Raw genomic sequence first — 19,972 nt, forward strand, 5'->3', positions numbered from 1 at the left:
GGCCCCTGCTGTGAGGTCGCCGGTTGTTGCTGAATGTCCTGGACCATTTTTTGGACGTTGCTCTCCCGCTGTGAAGCACACATCGATGTGTGTGAGACAGAGACAAACTAAACGTGCAGGGAGCCGGCTTCTGCGGACGCTGGTAACCAAGGTAAATATCGGGTAACGAAGCAAAGGCTTTGCTTGGTTACCCGATATTTACCTTTGTTACCAGCGTCCGCAGCTTCTTGAAGCCGGCTGCCTGCATACGTAGCCAAGGTACACATCGGGTAACTATAAGCAAAGCGGTTTGCATGTTAATCCGATGTGTACTCTGGCTACGAGTGCATTCAGCCAGCGCTAAGCGGTGTGCACTTGTAACCAAGGTAAATATCGGGTAACCAAGCGAAGCACTTTGCTTGGTTACCCGATATTTACCTTAGTTACCAAGCGCAGCATCGCTTCCACGCGTCGCTGCTGGCTGGGGGTTGGTCACTGGTCGCTGGTGAAATCAGCCTGTTTGACAGCTCACCAGCGACCAGGTAACGACGCAGCAGGGATCCAGATAAGGTCAGATCGTCGTCGTGATCGCTGCTGCGTCGCTACGTGTGACCTAGGCTTTAAAGGTCCCGTCACACACAACGAGATCGCTACCGAGATCGTTGCTGTGTCACCGTTTCTGTGACGCAGTAACGATCTTGCCAGCGATCTCGTTATGTGTGACACCTACCAGCGATTAAGCCCCTGCTGTGAGATCGCTAATCGTTGCCGAAGGGTCCGGAGCATTTTCTTCAAAGGTGATGTCCTGCTGGGCAGGACACATCGCTGTGTTTGACACCTAACAATGACCTCCTATACAGTTCGCTTATCGTTACTGCATCGTTGGTAAGGTCTGACTGTGTGACATCTCACCAGCGACCTCCCAGTGACTTACCAGCGATCCTTATCAGGTCACATCGTTTTCGGGATCACTGGTAAGTCGTTACATGTGACGGGGGCTTTACACAAAGACAAAATGGAGTGTAGATTTAACAAAATGAATTCTGCTCTCATTCAAGCAATACACAAATGGATGAGTAAAGCATACAACTTGGCTATAAAAAAAAAATAAAGAAAAAAAAATTCTCCATCAAAAATAAAAAAAAATGTGTAAAAAAAAATGAATAATTTGTAAATGATCCATTATAAAAAGTACACAACCGTAATGACATAAAATTAACTCTTTATTAACAGATAGTAAAAGTCTATTAATATTTACTAAAACAGACATTCTATTCATGACTATGGCTTCACTCCTGTGTAATAAGCCTTGATTTCCGAGCAAAACAAACATGAATATGGCTTCACGCCTGTGTGAATGCTCTCATGTATAATGAGACTTGATTTGTCAGCAAAACATTTCTCACATTCTGCACATGAATATGGCTTCATTCCTGTGTGAATTCTCTCATGTCTAATAAGATGTGATTTCCGAGCAAAATAATTTCCACATTCTGAACATGAATATGGCTTCTCTCCTATGTGAATTCTCTGATGTTTAACAAGATCTGATTTCCGAGCAAAATAATTTCCACATTCTGAACATGAATATGGCTTCTCTCCTGTGTGAATTCTCTCATGTCTAATAATATGTGCTTTCCGAGCAAAACATTTCCCACATTCTGAACATGAATATGGCTTCACTCCTGTGTGAATTCTCTCATGTTTAACAAGATCTGATTTGCAAGCAAAACATTTCTCACATTCTGAACATGAATATGGCTTCTCTCCTGTGTGAATTCTCTCATGTTTAACAAGATCTGATTTGCAAGCAAAACATTTCTCACATTCTGAACATGAATATGGCTTCACGCCTGTGTGAATGCTCTCATGTGTAATGAGACTTGATTTGTCAGCAAAACATTTCTCACATTCTGAACATGAATATGGCTTCATTCCTGTGTGAATTCTCTCATGTCTAATAAGATGTGATTTCCGAGCAAAACATTTCTCACATTCTGAACATGAATATAGCTTTTCTCCTGCGTGAATTCTCTCATGTTTAATGAGATTTGATTTGCAAGCAAAACATTTCTCACATTCTGCACATGAATATGGCTTCATTCCTGTGTGAATTCTCTCATGTCTAATAAGATTTGATTTGCAAGCAAAACATTTCTCACATTCTGAACATGAATATAGCTTCTCTCCTGTGTGAATTCTCTCATGTTTAACAAGATCTGATTTCCAAGTAAAACATTTCTCACATTCTGAACATGAATATGGCTTCTCTCCTGTGTGAATTCTCTCATGTTTAATGAGATTTGATTTGTTAGCAAAACATTTCCCACATTCTGCACATGAATATGGCTTCGCTTCTTTGTTACTTTCACTTTCCTTAGCATTCTGTGTGGAACTCCTGGTACCGTCATCTGCCATAAATAAAATTGAAGTTATAAGCTTTTAATAATATAACCTCAAACATACACAGACACACATAAATCCATACAAATTCCAAAGAAAGTGTGTAGTGTTCTACTTTAAAAGGCCTATGTGACAGAAAATACCCAAAATGACATCATTTTAAAAACTGCACCCTTCGAAGGGCTCAAAATGACATTCAATAAAACATATCTACAAAAGAATATCCAGTGGCACTCAATAATATAAGGATACTTTCGCATTGCATTACTGCTGTAGGAATATTAGAAAAAAGGGATTAATACATAGGTAATGAGAAAAATGAGTAAAACGACATAGGCATTGCATTACTGCTTTAGAGATATTTGTAAAGTGAGATTCTTAGTTTATGTATTGACCAATCCATGTGAGCCCGATAACCGTGACAAGCACCTGACCAAGCACTCTGCCCTATAGCCAGGGTGTGTCCACCATCTTATTTAGCCAGGAAGCAGAAATGCAGATTTTTTAACCACACAGAGGCATTTAAGGTTAGGTTCCCAATAGAATAAGATCACCTTGTCAAGGTGATCGGCCTCACATGGATTGGCCAATACATAAGCTAAGAATCTCTTTGCAAATATCTCTAAAGCAGTAATGCAATGCCTATGTCTTTTTACTCATTTTTCACATTAGCTATGTATTTATCCCTTTTTTGTAATATTCCTACAGCAATAATGCATCACAGAAATTAAAGCAATGTGGAAGGAAAAAAAAAAACATTTTAATTTTTCCCACAAAAGTGTTGCGTTACCACAAATTTTTATTTTCCCAAGGGTAAGATGAGAAAATGGACCATATAATTCTGTTGTGCAATTTCTCGTGTGTACGCCGATATCCCAGGACTCGGAAGGGAAGGAGCACCATTTGACTATTGGAGAACAGAACTGGCTGAACTAGAGGATGCCATGTCATGTTTGTAAAGCCCTTGATGTGCCTAAACAGTGGAACACCCCACAAATTATCTCATTTTGAAATCTACACCACTGAAGGAATGTATCTAGGTGTGGAGATCATAGAAGTACCCTTATATAGGGCAAGGGGTCTTTAGCAGACCCCAGCTATTATGGCGACCCATATGCACCCAATGATAAATGTTGCTGGGGGCGTTGGATAGGTGGAACGTTGTACCCCATAGGCTGCAAGCTGCGAATGCTGCTGTCAAAGATTGAAAAGTTAACAGCAGTGGGTGAAGCCTACCTCCACTGAATAACTCAGACATCATCTGCTGGCAATAATGGAGACTCAGCTTCTGAGCCCGCCAGAAGCAATAGGATGTAATAATATGTTATATATCGAGAAGGGGTTAAAGAAAATCTGGCAGCTACAAAAACACTATTTACCTGCAGATATAGTGGTAATCTGAGTACCTAGCATTAAATGATCTCTATCTGGTTTATTAGAACAGTGTGTGACGCTAGTCACTGCATGGACAAGCCGTGAGGCAGGGTTATCAAATGTTCTGGGGTCAAATACAAAGAACATGCCATGAACTAAGGGGAAAGACAAAGGCGTAGTCAGCTCTGGGGTCAGAATATCAGGAGGATAGCGGATATGGGCAAATGGATGGTCAGAGGAGGTCCAAGGTCTCCCAGCTATAGATCAGAGCACAGATAACCAAGGCCCACATTCGCAGGGAGCCACAGTGGCGACGGACTCTGTTCACAGGCAACCTAAAATTAGTTGCTCAGCCTCAGCTGAGTGTTTTACACTGTTTTCCAGTCCTGTGGAGTGGTTTGTGGCTTCTTGAGACTCAGGGGGCTAATTTCTTTTCAGCTGTCTTCTCCCCATTTAAGGTTTGAGATTCCTCTTGTTACTGCAGATGATACCTTCAGTTTATGCTCCTGTCATTCCGGTTTTTGTGGCGATTCTTTGTGGGGTTTGCATCTCCACTCCCGGTGGAGGGGGGGGGGGGGGGGGGGGGGGGAGGGTTAGATCAGGGTTTGGACAGGTGTTAGTGTGGCACCCCAGGCTTCAGTTGCCACAAATATACCTGTACCCGGGGCAGGGAAGGATCTCCACATCAGGTAGTCCCACATACAACACTTCCACTCCAAGCCTGGAGGGGGAGCTCTACAAGCAGAGTTCAGGTGAGGTCCCCTTTAAATCCAGGTTTGGAGGCGGAGTTAAAAAGACAGTTGACAGTTGGAGAAAAGGAGACAGTGCGAGCAGAGAGTGAGGGAAGACATCAAAATAGAGAGGGCTGTGCTTAGCCCGTACGAGCAACTGTGTGACCGCCTGAGGGGTCAGGAGTGAGGCAAAAGAGGAGTGACCGGGAAGGTGGAGCCAGATCGGTTCATCCCCAAGGAACAGCGCTGATTACCGGACACCGGCGTCCGAGTTTGTGAGGGATCTAATCTACCCAGCAATAAAGACCGGAGGCCAGGAAGACTCCAGGTCTCCTGGCCGCAGCAGCACCTGAAGGCAAAGCCGCTACACAGAGCTTAGGGACCGCAGTGAGTACAGCAGTGCCCCTTAAAGAAGCTCCCGCCGCCTGCCATACAGGTGAAGACAGTGAGAGAGGGACAAGGTATAGCTACAGGCAGCCTAGTACGAAGGAGAGAGACAGCGCAGCAGGGAGGTCTCACAACTAACATGGTGCAGAGATCCTGAACTGTTTCCAGATTACCCAAAAACTGTCACATCAGAAACTGAACCCATTTTTAATAACACCTGCAAGTAAAACCTGGTCAGAGTTAATGAATTGGTGTAACGCACTTTATTTCTTCATCTGAGGAGCCATAGGCTGCTGCACTAAAGTGACAGTTGAAAATGCTGTGAGGAAAAACCGCCATATCTGTGTAGAGACTGCTAAAACTGCCCTGGGGACCCCGCTTCACCTACGGGAAGCATAAACAACTGGCTGCCTAACCATCACCCCAGAGGTCTGACCTGCAGCCCCAGTAACCATACTGGAACCGTAGGTGGCGTCACGAAAGTTTTATTTTTTTTTAATTTTCTTTATTATTTTTTTATTTTATTTTTATTATTTAATGAGTTTCAGCGAACACCAGGGCCATGGAACTGGGCACAGGCCCCCGTGACATAATCCCATTAACCAACACCTGGAACCGAGTACCCCACGGCCCTGGGGCGGGTCATTAGGGTTAAGCTGGAGGTCCAGACCTGGATACTATCAAGCCTACCTCTGGGATCAGGGACAGCACAAGTTCCCTAGTTTGAGGGCCAGTTTTAGGGTCCCTGCTCCAGCTATCCTGGCACCTCCATGATACTCTGGGTTTAGGACTGATTACTCAGAACAGGGAACCCCTGAAGAAACCAAGCACCTCCCAGTTTCAGATTGAACTGAGCTTTCGCTCAACAAACAGCTTGGCACGACCCGGATTCCATAGGGAGCCAAAATTGTCACTCACTGCGTACAAGACAGCGGATAGAGTGTGACACAGTAACTACAAGGAAAAAATGCAGTTACATTCTCCCAGCAGATGCTCACTTCCAGTCACCAGCACAGTGGGAGAGGCTGAAACAGTCACCACTCACTACATAGTGGGTGCACAGTAATCAACCCTCTTGTTCCTTGGCTGACAGCCTGTGAGCGGTAAGTGTTACTGTTTCCCGCACTGCATCGGTGACTGTATACGAGCGGCAGCAGGGAGAATGTAAATTCATTATCTCCTTGCAGCTGGGAATGTGACTGTTCTCCTTGTTATTTAATGGTGACTCTTCACTGAGGAGGGTTACCTGTGGAAAGGTCTCTACTCCGTTCATCACCCCGCACATCCATTTCTCCTTTTTCCATTGTGTCTGCAGCGTTCTGCATATCTTTTCCCTGAATTTCAAAGCTGTAAAATAAATAATGTAAAAGTCATGGACAGAAGGAAAAGTCATGTGGAAGGTTCTAGATCAGCATTTCTCAACTCCAGTCCTCAAGACCCACCAATAGATCATGTTTTCAGGATTTCCTTAATGTTGCACATGTGATGGAATTATTCCCTTTCTAATATTAAGGAAAACCTGAAAACATGATCTGTTGGTGGGTCTTGAGGACTGGAGTTGAGAAACACTGTTCTAGATTGACGCTTCTGCTACCAGAGTCTTATGGCACCTGAGACCAATCGATGCTTGGCCTCTACGCCTCCTATATCCCCCGTGCTGCCCCAGAGTCAGTTCAGCAGGGATAGAAGCAGACGTGGCAGGATCCACTTAGTGTGGTACATTATGACATTGGGATTTCCTTCATTGTTTTGTCTTCACAATTTGGACGCCCTAATGCTTATTTTTCCATCATTTTAGAATTGGTTTAGTCAACAATGTTATATTTTTGAAAGTCTTTTTGAGGAAATACGTAATTACTTACCGGTAATGTGTTTTTTCTGAACCCATGATGGCACCACGAGAGAGGGGATCCGCCCTTACAAAACAGGAAACCTCCAGAATAAAAAGGGGCGGCACCTCTCCCCGCATCAGTTGATTACCGAGCATGACAGGACCTCCGAAACAAGGAACATCGTTAAAACATATCCCGCCACCAGAACCGCCCAGTGAAGAGGAGCGAAAAAGGAAGCAAACTAGCAACCCCTAAGTGCAGGGAGGGAATGTAAGGGTGCCGTCATGGGTTCAGAAAAAACACATTACCGGTAAGTAATTACGTATTTTTCCAGCACCCATGATGGCACCACGAGAGAATTACAGAGAGGAAGACCTAGGGAGGGACAACAGTTTGCAGAACCCGTCTCCCAAAGGTGATGTCGGTGAATGACAAATCAAGGCGATAGTGATTAAAAAAGGTGGACGGAGAAGACCAGGTTACTACCTTACATATTTGCTCGATAGAGACCTCTGACCTCTCCGCCCAGGAAGATGCCATCGCTTGCGTGGAGTTCGCCTTCATACCAGGAGGTACAGCTTCACCCCCGGCCGTGTAAGCAACAGAGATGGCATCCCTGATCCACCTGGCCAAGGTGGATTTAGAAGCCTTAAGCCCCTTCCTACAACCCTGGAAGACTACAAACAGAGACTTATCCCTCCTCCCTTCTGAGGTGACCAACAGATACCGTTGAAGACAACGCCTAACATCCAGGCAGTGCCATCCCATCTCCTCCGGAGTAGAAGGGTTGGCATAAAAAGAGGGGAGCACTATTTCTTGTGATCTATGGAAGTGGGAATGCACCTTCGGCAAATAGGCACGGTCAGTTCTTAAAACCACTCGGTCATCAAAAAACTGGGTATACGGAGGAGAAATGGATAAGGCCTGAAGGTCACTAACCCTACGAGCGGAAGTGAGTGCGACCAGGAGAATCGTTTTGAGGGACAGATGCTTGAGTGAGATAGAATCTAAGGGCTCAAACGGGTGCCGTGTTAAAGCTGAAAGGACCAAGTTAAGGTCCCAGGACGGCAGTGGCATGTTGCCCCGAGGCCTAGACCTAGCACAGGACCTAACGAACCTAGACACCCAGGGATTTCCGGCCAGGGCATGGTTATACAAGGCGCTCAGTGCGGAGATTTGCACCTTTATGGTACTAACCGACAGACCCAGTTCCCAACCCCTCTGGAGCAATTCTAGGACAACCGGGACAGAGGGTGGCTTAGTAGGATCCGCACCCGTAGAGGCCAGGAATTTGGCCCAAACGCGCCCATAAATACGAGTAGCGACAGGCTTTCGACACTGCATCAAGGTGGAGATCAGACCTGGAGAAAACCCCTTGTAGCCTTACAGTGACCGCTCAAGCGCCACGCCGTCAGGTGTAACCTGGTGTTCTGCGGGTGGAAGGCTGGACCCTGGGATAGGAGATCCGGTAGGTCCGGGAGAACCCACGGATTGGTGATGGACAGATGCGTCAGCCAATAAAACCAAGGTCTCTTTGGCCAAAAGGGTGCTATGAGAATCACGGCTGCTTGATCCTCCCGTATCTTCCTGAGCACTGCAGGGAGGAGGATGATCGGAGGGAAGGCATATGCGAGGCGGAAGTCCCATCTGAGTAATAGGGCGTCCACCGAGTGGGGATGATCCCTCGGATCCAGGGAACAGAATTGGGGAACCTTCCTGTTGGTTCGGGTTGCAAAGAGGTATATCTCAGGAACCCCCCACATCTCCGTTATCCTGTCGAAAACGGACTGATTTAGAGACCATTCGCCTTGGTGAAACTGGGTGCGACTGAGAAAGTCCGCCAAAATGTTCTCCTTCCCTCGGATGTGCACTGCCGACAGGGAGCCCAGATGAGCTTCTGCCTGAGACATGATCCTGCTTGTGATGGACATTAGGTGCCTGGAGCGAGTACCCCCCTGGTGGTTGAGATACGCTACTGTCGCTTGGTTGTCAGACAGAACTTTCACATGGCGACCCCGCAATAACGGCAGGAAACGACCTAACGCCTTTTCCACCGCCAGCAATTCCCTTGTATTCGAGGAACTTTGAGTTTCTCCTCCAGACCATCGTCCCTGAATGAACTGAGTGTCCAAGTGTGCACCCCAACCGTAGAGACTGGCGTCGGTGGTTACCACCACGGGCTCCGGCGCCATCCAAGGCACCCCTCTGCCCAAGTGGACCGGATCTAGCCACCAATAGAGGGACTGCAATGTGCTATGGTCGAGAATGATGAGTCTGTCCAGATGGTCTCCGTGAGCGGTCTGATGCTGCAAGATATTCCACTGCAGGACCCTGGTGTGTGCCTGAGCCCATCGGACTGCCGGGATGGCCGCAGTCAGGGAGCCCAGGAGGGACATCGCACCCCGGAGAGACATGCGCTGGTGCCGCAGAGTCCGGTCTATCTGGGTCTGGAGGGCTTCCACTTTGGAAGGAGGCAACCGACATAGTTGAGTGTTGGAGTCCCAAGTGAGTCCCAGAAACAGGTGAACCTTGGAGGGGATTAATCTGGACTTCTCCTCGTTGATCAACCAGCCCAACTCCAGTAGGGAAGCTTGCACCTGCCGTAGAAGGGCCGCACAATGGCGAGCTGAGGCGCCCACAATCAAGAAGTCGTCCAGATAAGGAATCAGAAGGATCTCTCTCTGACGCAGATATGCCGACATTTTTGCTATTATCTTCGTAAAAATTGTCGGGGCGATGGCCAGACCGAAGGGGAGGGCTTTGTATTGAAAGTGGCAGACCCGACCGTCCATGTGGAGGGCTATTCTGAGGAAGCATTGGAAGAGAGAGTGGATTGGGACATGATAATATGCATCGCACAAGTCTATGACAGCAATGTGACAATGGGGATACAGATATTTCACGATGGACCGCACGGACTCCATCTTGAAGCTGTCTATTTGAAGGAACCGGTTGAGGGCTTTCAGGTTGATGATTGTGCGATAGGAACAGTCAGGCTTCCCCACCAGAAAGAGGGTGGAGTAGAATCCTTCTCCTTGTTCCCGTGCGGGAACTTCCATGAGAACCCCCTTGAAGAGGAGGTTGCTTCCAAAGCCAGCTGTTCCGCCAGAGAACGACGCAGAGGGGTAACCAGGAATCGGGGAGGAGGAGGGTGATGGAAGGGGAGCCGGAGGCCTGAGCGTATGAGGCCCAGGATCCATGCACTGGATGAAGTCCTTTCCCAAGCCCGAAGGAACTGAGAGAGCCTCCCTCCGACCTGGGAAAGCGAGTCACTTGGACGACTTATTCTGATCTTTTGAGGGGCCCTTGAACATGAACCCCTTTCCCGGATTCTTTCTATCGGACCAGGTATTCCGATCCCGGGGCCGGGTGGGGCGAAAGGACCGCCGTGAAGAAGGAAATGACGGAAAGGGAAAACCACCTTTCTTGTCGCTAGCTTTTTCCAGGATGTCATCCAGGACGAACAGATATTCACCTTGACAGGGGATATTGCAAAGTTTAGACTTAGTTTGCAGATCCCCCGGCCAGCATTTCAGCCAGAGAGCTCTTCTAGCCGCATTGGAGAGGGACGCTGACTTTGAAGCCAACTTAGTGGAGTCCGCCGAGGCGTCCGCAAGGAAGGCCGCCGCCCCCCGCAATTTGGAGAGGGAGGAAGCAATCTCCTCCTTAGGTGCCCGTGATCTAAACTGGTCTTCCAGTTCGTCAATCCATATAGTCAGGGATCTAGCCGTACATGTAGCCGCAATTGCGGGTCTCAGTCCTCCAGCAGAAGCTTCCCAGGTAATCTTCAGGAAGTGATAAGCTTTCTTATCCAACGGGTCTTTCAAGGAGCCCATGTCCTCAAATGGCAAGGCAAACTTTTTGGACGCCTTAGCGACAGCCACATCCAATTTTGGCGCCTTATCCCATGTGGAGCAGGAGGCCTCCTCAAACGGATATTTTCTCTTAAAGGCGCCTGGAAGGGAATGCTTCTTATCAGGTCTCTTCCATTCCCGGGCAATCAAGGCCTGTACTTTATCCACCACCGGGAAGGAGCGTCGTTTTTTCTGCTCCATGCCCCCGAACATCCTATCCTGGATAGATTTTTCAGGTTTCTCATCCGGGATGCCCATAGTGGTCCGCACCGCCTTAACCAACTTCTTCATATTTTCGATTGGGAAGCACTGGCGACCCCCTGAGTCGCTATCTGAAGAGGAGCGGGAAGTAGAGCCAGAGGAATCACAATCCCCATCAGACCTATCAGAGTCCTCGAGGGTAGGCGAAGGGGGCCTAGAACCCCCAGCACTCTGCGCCCCAGACAGGGATCGGAGGGAGTCCCTGACCTCTTCCCTTATGATGGACCGGAGATCGGAGGCAAATCCCGGCTGTTCCACCGACAAAGTCTGCTGAATGCAGCCTTTGCACAGCCTCTTAGTCCAGGAACCAGAAAGTTCTTTACAGCACAAGGCACATTCCTTATGGCTGGATTTAGATAAACACTTCTTAGGTTTACTGCGATCCTATAAAAAACACAGACAAGACGACCGCCGGTTAGAAGCGGAACTCATGAGGTAGCACTCACCCACAGATGCAAGAGGCTATACCGGGTCAGCAGGGACATCATCTGACTTCCCTCCTTTAGAGGGCCTTTTTCTGTCAGGAGAGTCAGGGTCCTTCCACTTGGAGGACCGGTCGTCAGACATCCCACGCTTGACCCCCGAGCCAGTGACACTGTCATCCTTGCCACCTCTCTGCTGCCGCTTCAGGGAGGCAGTATCCATGATCAGAGGGAGGCTTTGGGGAGGAGGGAGGCGAAGGAGACGCAGCTGACTGCTTGTCAGCCATGGTAACCGAGCACAGGCACCATAGAGAAGATTGCCGCTCTGATTTTCAAAAAAAAAAAAACCTTTGCAACTCCGCCCCCTATTTCCGGTAGATGACAACCCATCCGCGCGTCCAACAGGAAAAGGCGCGCTGCGCATGCGCACCGCCCGGACATCCCCGCCGCCACACACAACATGGCGATCAGTCACCCGGAAGCGCCATAGCATCTGCCGCCATGAGGACGCCCCGCAGGGAGCGCAGCAGCAGCCACCCGTATCCCATCCCCTGGTGCTGGTACGACGTGGTAAGGAGAGGGGGGGGCCGGGAGCAGGGAGGGAAGGAGCCCACGCGCAGACAGGACCCCCGTGGGTATGCTGCGTCGGGAGAGCCCTGCGGTCGACCGGACATACCTGGTCCCCGCAGGCTCATGGCGCTCCTATCGGGCGCGCCGCACGCAATCCTGACCCCCACTGGTCCGCTGCGGCAGCTCCACAGCACCTCGGCCGACCGCAGCAGGACCCGTGCCGCTGCCAGAGTCGGCCGGCCGGGCGCCAGACTTGAATCTTCGGCCCATCAGGACCTTCTTGGATCCAGTGGATCCCTGGAGGCTCCCTGTTCAAGGACAGGAAACCAACTGATGCGGGGAGAGGTGCCGCCCCTTTTTATTCTGGAGGTTTACTGTCCTTGAAGGGCGGATCCCCTCTCTCGTGGTGCAGTCATGGGTGCTGGAAAAAATTAGTTTTATTCAATTGTTTTTCTTTAACGGGACGAACAGAGGTGTACATAAAATCATGGGACCCCATAGCGGAAGTTGTAATTGGTACCCCCCTCCCCCAAAAAATAAAAATGTAATTAATATTCAACTGGGTCATATAAGAACCTCTCTCACAACTTTACAGCCCTTAAAAAGTAACTTTCCTCCTAATGAAGCCCAAAGATTCCCCTTTCACTGCCCCATAATGTATAATACAAGCACTGTATGATACCTCCACAGTCACTTCCTCCACACCAGGGCTGAGGAGAAAAACGAGAAGTTTCCATCCGCTCTCTATACAGACACATCTGCAGGTTTTTCCCTCCGCTCTCTATACAGACACATCTGCAGGTTTTTCCCTCCGCTCTCTATACAGACACATCTGCAGGGTTTTTCTCACTATCTGACATCAAATCAGAATAAAGTGAAGAAATAAATCCAGCACTCAAAATATTTTCAATTTTTTTTTTTTATTTTTTAAATCCAGTGAATAAAGACCACAATGTGAGTCAATCAGTGACGTTTCGGTCCTTCCTTGGACCTTTATCAAACTCACACTATAAAGATACATAAGAAAAATACAAAGTGAATATTATGGGATATTGCAGCCGCTGGGGACGAGGCCATGTTCCAATTGTGCCCATTTTCTGTTATATAGATAAATCTTTTCTATCTTTCCACAAGTAATATGTATGATTTTTGCTCTAATATTCATGCACCGTATTTTTCGGACCATAAGACGCACCCTGGTTTTAGAGCACAAAAATAGAAAATAAAATTTTAAGCAAAAAATGTGGTCATGACACTTATTATAGGGCGAGGATCTGCTGCTGACACTGTTATGGGTTAATGTCCCCAAATTCTCTACTAGGATACCCCATCCTGGTAATGATCCTCCTGCCTTGTATATACAGTATATACCACCATCCTTGCTCATATACCCCCATCCTTGCTCATATACCCCCATCCTTGCTCATAATATACCCCCATCCTTGCTCATATACCCCCATCCTGCTATACACCCCCATGCTGGTATACGGCCCGCATCCTGTGGCACATAAAAAAAAATAATAAATAAACGTTCATACTCACCTTACCTCACTCCCTGCAGCCCCTCCTCCCGTCTGTGTCAGCAGCAGCGCCGCTGAGTGGAGCCGTCCCCGTTCCCCTGCAGTACCGCGATCTCCTCCTGGCTGCCGGCGGCCAGCCAGGAGGAGAACGCTGTACTGTAGGGGAACGGGGACAGGTGAGTATACTGATTCCCTGCACCCCGCGCTGATGATGATGCACGGGGAGCAGTGAATACAGCCGCACATGATCACTCCAGGCTGTAGTTGCCAGGGGTGATCATGTGGCCGGCTGTTTATCCCTCGCCCATCATCCCGTCCACCTGTCAGCGCTGAGAGATGGGCGGGAGGATGGGCGTGCATATGGAATGAGTGGGCCCACGTGGTCACGGCAGGCGCTGCTGCAGCCTGCTCGTGCCCCCGATGACCCACTCCACCGCAGCACCCTCATTCCCCGCAGCCCTACATTCAGACCATAAGACGCACCCCCCACTTTCCCCCAACATTTGATGGGGGGGGGGGGGGGGGGGAGTTCGTCTTATGGTCCGAAAAATACGGTACCTTTGAGAGAATGTTCACTTTGTATTTTTCTTATGTATCTTTATAGTGTGAGTTTGATAAAGGTCCAAGGAAGCACCGAAACGTCACTGATTGACACACATTGTGGTCTTTTGTCACTGGATATAAAAACCCTAGATGTGCATCCATCCTTCCTACAGGCCCACCCCAGGTGTGCCCCCATCCATCAATCCATCTATCCTTCCTACAGCACCCCCATCCATCAATCCATCTATCCTTCCTACACCACCCCCCCAACTTGCAGTCTCTCCCCCCTGTGAGCCCCCCCCAACGTGCAGTCTCTCCCCCCTGCGAGCCCCCCACAGCTTGCAGTCTCGTCCCCCTGTGAGCACCCCCAAACGTGCAGTCTCTTCCCCTGCGAGCCCCCCACAGCTTGCAGTCTCGTCCCCCTGTGAGCACCCCCAAACGTGCAGTCTCTTCCCCTACGAACCCCCCCCAACGTGCAGACGTGCAGTCTCTTCCCCCTGCCAGCACCCCCACAGCTTGCAGTCTCTTCCCCCTGCCAGCACCCCCACAGCTTGCAGTCTCTTCCCCCTGCCAGCACCCCCACAGCTTGCAGTCTCTTCCCCCTGCCAGCACCCCCACAGCTTGCAGTCTCTTCCCCCTGCCAGCACCCCCACAGCTTGCAGTCTCTTCCCCCTGCCAGCACCCCCACAGCTTGCAGTCTCTTCCCCCTGCGAGCACCCCCACAGCTTGCAGTCTCCTCCCCCTGCGAGCACCCCCACAGCTTGCAGTCTCCTCCCCCTGCGAGCACCCCCACAGCTTGCAGTCTCCTCCCCCTGCGAGCACCCCCACAGCTTGCAGTCTCCTCCCCCTGCGAGCACCCCCACAGCTTGCAGTCTCCTCCCCCTGCGAGCACCCCCACAGCTTGCAGTCTCCTCCCCCTGCGAGCACCCCCACAGCTTGCAGTCTCCTCCCCCTGCGAGCACCCCCACAGCTTGCAGTCTCCTCCCCCTGCGAGCACCCCCACAGCTTGCAGTCTCCTCCCCCTGCGAGCACCCCCACAGCTTGCAGTCTCTTCCCCCTGCGAGCACCCCCACAGCTTGCAGTCTCTTCCCCCTGCGAGCACCCCCACAGCTTGCAGTCTCTTCCCCCTGCGAGCACCCCCACAGCTTGCAGTCTCTTCCCCCTGCGAGCACCCCCACAGCTTGCAGTCTCTTCCCCCTGCGAGCACCCCCACAGCTTGCAGTCTCTTCCCCCTGCGAGCACCCCCACAGCTTGCAGTCTCTTCCCCCTGCGAGCACCCCCACAGCTTGCAGTCTCTTCCCCCTGCGAGCACCCCCACAGCTTGCAGTCTCTTCCCCCTGCGAGCACCCCCACAGCTTGCAGTCTCTTCCCCCTGCGAGCACCCCCACAGCTTGCAGTCTCTTCCCCCTGCGAGCACCCCCACAGCTTGCAGTCTCTTCCCCCTGCGAGCACCCCCACAGCTTGCAGTCTCTTCCCCCTGCGAGCACCCCCACAGCTTGCAGTCTCTTCCCCCTGCGAGCACCCCCACAGCTTGCAGTCTCTTCCCCCTGCGAGCACCCCCACAGCTTGCAGTCTCTTCCCCCTGCGAGCACCCCCACAGCTTGCAGTCTCTTCCCCCTGCGAGCACCCCCACAGCTTGCAGTCTCTTCCCCCTGCGAGCACCCCCACAGCTTGCAGTCTCTTCCCCCTGCGAGCACCCCCACAGCTTGCAGTCTCTTCCCCCTGCGAGCACCCCCACAGCTTGCAGTCTCTTCCCCCTGCGAGCACCCCCACAGCTTGCAGTCTCTTCCCCCTGCGAGCACCCCCACAGCTTGCAGTCTCTTCCCCCTGCGAGCACCCCCACAGCTTGCAGTCTCTTCCCCCTGCGAGCACCCCCACAGCTTGCAGTCTCTTCCCCCTGCGAGCACCCCCACAGCTTGCAGTCTCTTCCCCCTGCGAGCACCCCCACAGCTTGCAGTCTCTTCCCCCTGCGAGCACCCCCACAGCTTGCAGTCTCTTCCCCCTGCGAGCACCCCCACAGCTTGCAGTCTCTTCCCCCTGCGAGCACCCCCACAGCTTGCAGTCTCTTCCCCCTGCGAGCACCCCCACAGCTTGCAGTCTCTTCCCCCTGCGAGCACCCCCACAGCTTGCAGTCTCTTCCCCCTGCGAGCACCCCCACAGCTTGCAGTCTCTTCCCCCTGCGAGCACCCCCACAGCTTGCAGTCTCTTCCCCCTGCGAGCACCCCCACAGCTTGCAGTCTCTTCCCCCTGCGAGCACCCCCACAGCTTGCAGTCTCTTCCCCCTGCGAGCACCCCCACAGCTTGCAGTCTCTTCCCCCTGCGAGCACCCCCACAGCTTGCAGTCTCTTCCCCCTGCGAGCACCCCCACAGCTTGCAGTCTCTTCCCCCTGCGAGCACCCCCACAGCTTGCAGTCTCTTCCCCCTGCGAGCACCCCCACAGCTTGCAGTCTCTTCCCCCTGCGAGCACCCCCACAGCTTGCAGTCTCTTCCCCCTGCGAGCACCCCCACAGCTTGCAGTCTCTTCCCCCTGCGAGCACCCCCACAGCTTGCAGTCTCTTCCCCCTGCGAGCACCCCCACAGCTTGCAGTCTCTTCCCCCTGCGAGCACCCCCACAGCTTGCAGTCTCTTCCCCCTGCGAGCACCCCCACAGCTTGCAGTCTCTTCCCCCTGCGAGCACCCCCACAGCTTGCAGTCTCTTCCCCCTGCGAGCACCCCCACAGCTTGCAGTCTCTTCCCCCTGCGAGCACCCCCACAGCTTGCAGTCTCTTCCCCCTGCGAGCACCCCCACAGCTTGCAGTCTCTTCCCCCTGCGAGCACCCCCACAGCTTGCAGTCTCTTCCCCCTGCGAGCACCCCCACAGCTTGCAGTCTCTTCCCCCTGCGAGCACCCCCACAGCTTGCAGTCTCTTCCCCCTGCGAGCACCCCCACAGCTTGCAGTCTCTTCCCCCTGCGAGCACCCCCACAGCTTGCAGTCTCTTCCCCCTGCGAGCACCCCCACAGCTTGCAGTCTCTTCCCCCTGCGAGCACCCCCACAGCTTGCAGTCTCTTCCCCCTGCGAGCACCCCCACAGCTTGCAGTCTCTTCCCCCTGCGAGCACCCCCACAGCTTGCAGTCTCTTCCCCCTGCGAGCACCCCCACAGCTTGCAGTCTCTTCCCCCTGCGAGCACCCCCACAGCTTGCAGTCTCTTCCCCCTGCGAGCACCCCCACAGCTTGCAGTCTCTTCCCCCTGCGAGCACCCCCACAGCTTGCAGTCTCTTCCCCCTGCGAGCACCCCCACAGCTTGCAGTCTCTTCCCCCTGCGAGCACCCCCACAGCTTGCAGTCTCTTCCCCCTGCGAGCACCCCCACAGCTTGCAGTCTCTTCCCCCTGCGAGCACCCCCACAGCTTGCAGTCTCTTCCCCCTGCGAGCACCCCCACAGCTTGCAGTCTCTTCCCCCTGCGAGCACCCCCACAGCTTGCAGTCTCTTCCCCCTGCGAGCACCCCCACAGCTTGCAGTCTCTTCCCCCTGCGAGCACCCCCACAGCTTGCAGTCTCTTCCCCCTGCGAGCACCCCCACAGCTTGCAGTCTCTTCCCCCTGCGAGCACCCCCACAGCTTGCAGTCTCTTCCCCCTGCGAGCACCCCCACAGCTTGCAGTCTCTCCACCTGCGAACCCCCCCCAAGCGTGCAGTCTCTCCCCCTGCGAACCCCCCCCAAGCGTGCAGTCTCTCCCCCTGCGAACCCCCCCCCCAGCGTGCAGTCTCTCCCCCTGCGAACCCCCCCAAACGTGCAGTCTCTCCCCCTGCATACCCCCCCCAACGTGCAGACATGCAGTCTCTCCCCCCTGCCAATCCCCCCCAACGTGCAGTCTGTCCCCCCTTCCAACACCCCCCCAACGTGCAGTCTGTCCCCCCTTCCAACACCCCCCCAACGTGCAGTCTGTCCCCCCTTCCAACACCCCCCCAACGTGCATTCTCTCCCCCCTGCCAACACCCCCCCAACGTGCATTCTCTCCCCCCTGCCAACACCCCCCCAACGTGCATTCTCTCCCCCCTGCCAACCCCCCCCAACGTGCAGTCTCTTCCCCTGCGAACCTCCCCCCCCCCCAACGTGCAGTCTCTCCCCCTGCGAACCCCCCCCAACGTGCAGACGTCCAGTCTCTCCCCCTGCGAGCCCCCCCCCAACGTGCAGTCTCTCCCCCCCAACGTGCAGTCTCTCCCCCCTGCGAGCCCTTCTCAACGTGCAGTCTCTCCCCCCTGCGAGCCCTTCTCAACGTGCAGTCTCTCCCCCCTGCGAGCCCCCCCAATGTGCAGTCTCTCCCCCCTGCGAGCCCCCCCAATGTGCAGTCTCTCCCCCCTGCGAGCCCCCCCAATGTGCAGTCTCTCCCCCCTGCGAGCCCCCCCAATGTGCAGTCTCTCCCCCCTGCGAGCCCCCCCAATGTGCAGTCTCTCCCCCCTGCGAGCCCCCCCAATGTGCAGTCTCTCCCGCTGCGAGACCCCCCCCCCGTGCAGTCTCTTCCCCCTGCGAGGCCCCTCAATGTACAGCCTCTTTTCGTTAGCCCGCTCCATCGTGCAGCATCGCCCAGTGCCAGCCCCCCCCCCCCCAAACGTGCAGCTTCACCCCCTGTCCAGTGCGAGTCCACCCCAAACATGCAGAGTCGCTCTGTGGCAAGTGCGAGCCGCCCAAAACGTTCCACATTGCCTCCTGCAAGCCCCCCAAACATGCAGCGTCGCCTCCTGCCTAGAGTAACCCCCACATTCCTTATGAAGCCTCCACAGCATCACCCCCTGCTCCGTGTAACCCCCCATAAGCCACTTACCTTATTGAACCCTCCACAGCCCCGTGCTGCAGCCTCCGTACATTCCCTGTGACATATACACGAGCTGCAGCTCCCAACACAGACAGGAGACACTGCTCTGTGCCCCCAACATCCAGTCTGAGACCCCAGAACTATAACTAATGAGGAAAAGCTGAATCTTCCCCACCTCAGGGTCAGGATCCTCCGCTCTGCACTGAGGAGCCCGAGCACTGCTGCTTCCCGCCCACAGATCTGCACGGCACTGAGGAGGCCCCGCCCCTTCCGGTGACATCATGATTTCATGAGATCACTCCTCCCACCTCAAAAAATCAACTCCGATCTAGCCTCTACCTAGAGAATACAGGCTGCTTGCAGGTTATGACGTCACTTCCGGGGCGTATTCAGGTACTGTTAGGGGGCGTGTCCTTTATTCAGCGCGGCCTGTAGCTCTAGGCTCAACCGATCTGAATTTTGGGGTAAGAAATAAAAGTGTCTCCTGTCACTACTGGGGGCTGCAGCTCGTGTATATATCACAGGGAAGGGGCTGAAGCTGCAGCACAGGGCTGTGGAGGCTTCCATAAGGAAGGGGGATATGGGGGGGCTACACAGGGCAGGGGGCGATGCTGCATATTGGGGGGCTACACAGGGCAGGGGGCGATGCTGTATATTGGGGGGCTACACAGGGCAGGGGGCGATGCTGTGGAGGCTTTCATAAGCAATGTGAGAATAACACTAGGCAGGAGGCGACGCTGTACGTTTGGGGGGCTTACACTGGGCAGGGGGCTATACTGCACATTTGGGGGGGCTCGCAGGGGGCGACACACGTTTGGGGGGCTCACTGCATGGGGCTACGCTGCTTGTTTGAGGGGCTCGTAGGGGGGTGACTGCATGTTTGGGGGAGCTTGCACTGGACGGGGCGACACTGCACGTTTGGGGGACTCGCAGGGGGGTGGTGCTGCACGTTTGGGGGCTTGCAGGGGGTGACGCTGCAGTTTAGGGGGGGCTCACTCTGGCCAGGGGGTGACGCTGCACATTTGGGGGGTTTGGACTGGGCAGGGGGCGACGCTACATGTTTGGGGGACTCGCAAGGGGGCAACGCTGCACGTTTGGGGGACTCGCAAGGGGGCGACGCTGCACGTTTGGGTGGATCGCAGGTAGCGACGCTGCACTTTCGGGGTGCTCGCAGGGGCGACGCTGCACGTTTGAGAGGATCGCACTGGGCAGAGGGCGATGCATGTTTTGGGGGGGCTCGCACTGGGCAGGGGGTGACTGCACGTTTGGGGGGGCTCGCACCGGGCAGGGAGCGACTGCACGTTTG

General features: G+C 53.2%; 1 protein-coding gene across 2 annotated transcripts; it reads right to left on the minus strand.

Moving 5' to 3' along the window:
• Positions 1–1,184: 1,184 nt before the first annotated feature.
• LOC142260448 (uncharacterized) lies at positions 1,185–18,993 on the minus strand. Of its 2 annotated transcripts, none has more exons than XM_075331925.1 (3): positions 18,842–18,993; positions 6,121–6,221; positions 1,185–2,390 (listed from the first exon to the last, which is right to left on the minus strand). In XM_075331925.1, the coding sequence occupies exons 2-3, from the start codon at positions 6,197–6,199 to the stop codon at positions 1,261–1,263; spliced, it is 1,209 nt and encodes a 402-aa protein (XP_075188040.1). In that variant the 5' UTR covers positions 6,200–6,221; positions 18,842–18,993; the 3' UTR covers positions 1,185–1,260. The 2 variants fall into 2 exon arrangements, with proteins under 2 accessions (XP_075188040.1, XP_075188039.1); XM_075331924.1 differs by lacking the exon at positions 18,842–18,993 and adding an exon at positions 18,676–18,831.
• Positions 18,994–19,972: the final 979 nt, after the last annotated feature.

The sequence above is a fragment of the Anomaloglossus baeobatrachus genome, unplaced genomic scaffold, assembly GCF_048569485.1.
Source record: "Anomaloglossus baeobatrachus isolate aAnoBae1 unplaced genomic scaffold, aAnoBae1.hap1 Scaffold_106, whole genome shotgun sequence".
NCBI classification, from domain to species: Eukaryota; Metazoa; Chordata; class Amphibia; order Anura; family Aromobatidae; genus Anomaloglossus; species Anomaloglossus baeobatrachus.

Bases quoted from the DNA above. Each gene is read 5' to 3' on its own strand.
- LOC142260448 (XM_075331925.1), bottom strand. From the start codon at position 6,199: ATGCAGAACGCTGCAGACACAATGGAAAAAGGAGAAATGGATGTGCGG. The intron at 2,391-6,120 runs GTAACCCTCCTC...TATTTATGGCAG, and splicing joins GAGTAGAGACCTTTCCACAG to ATGACGGTACCAGGAGTTCC.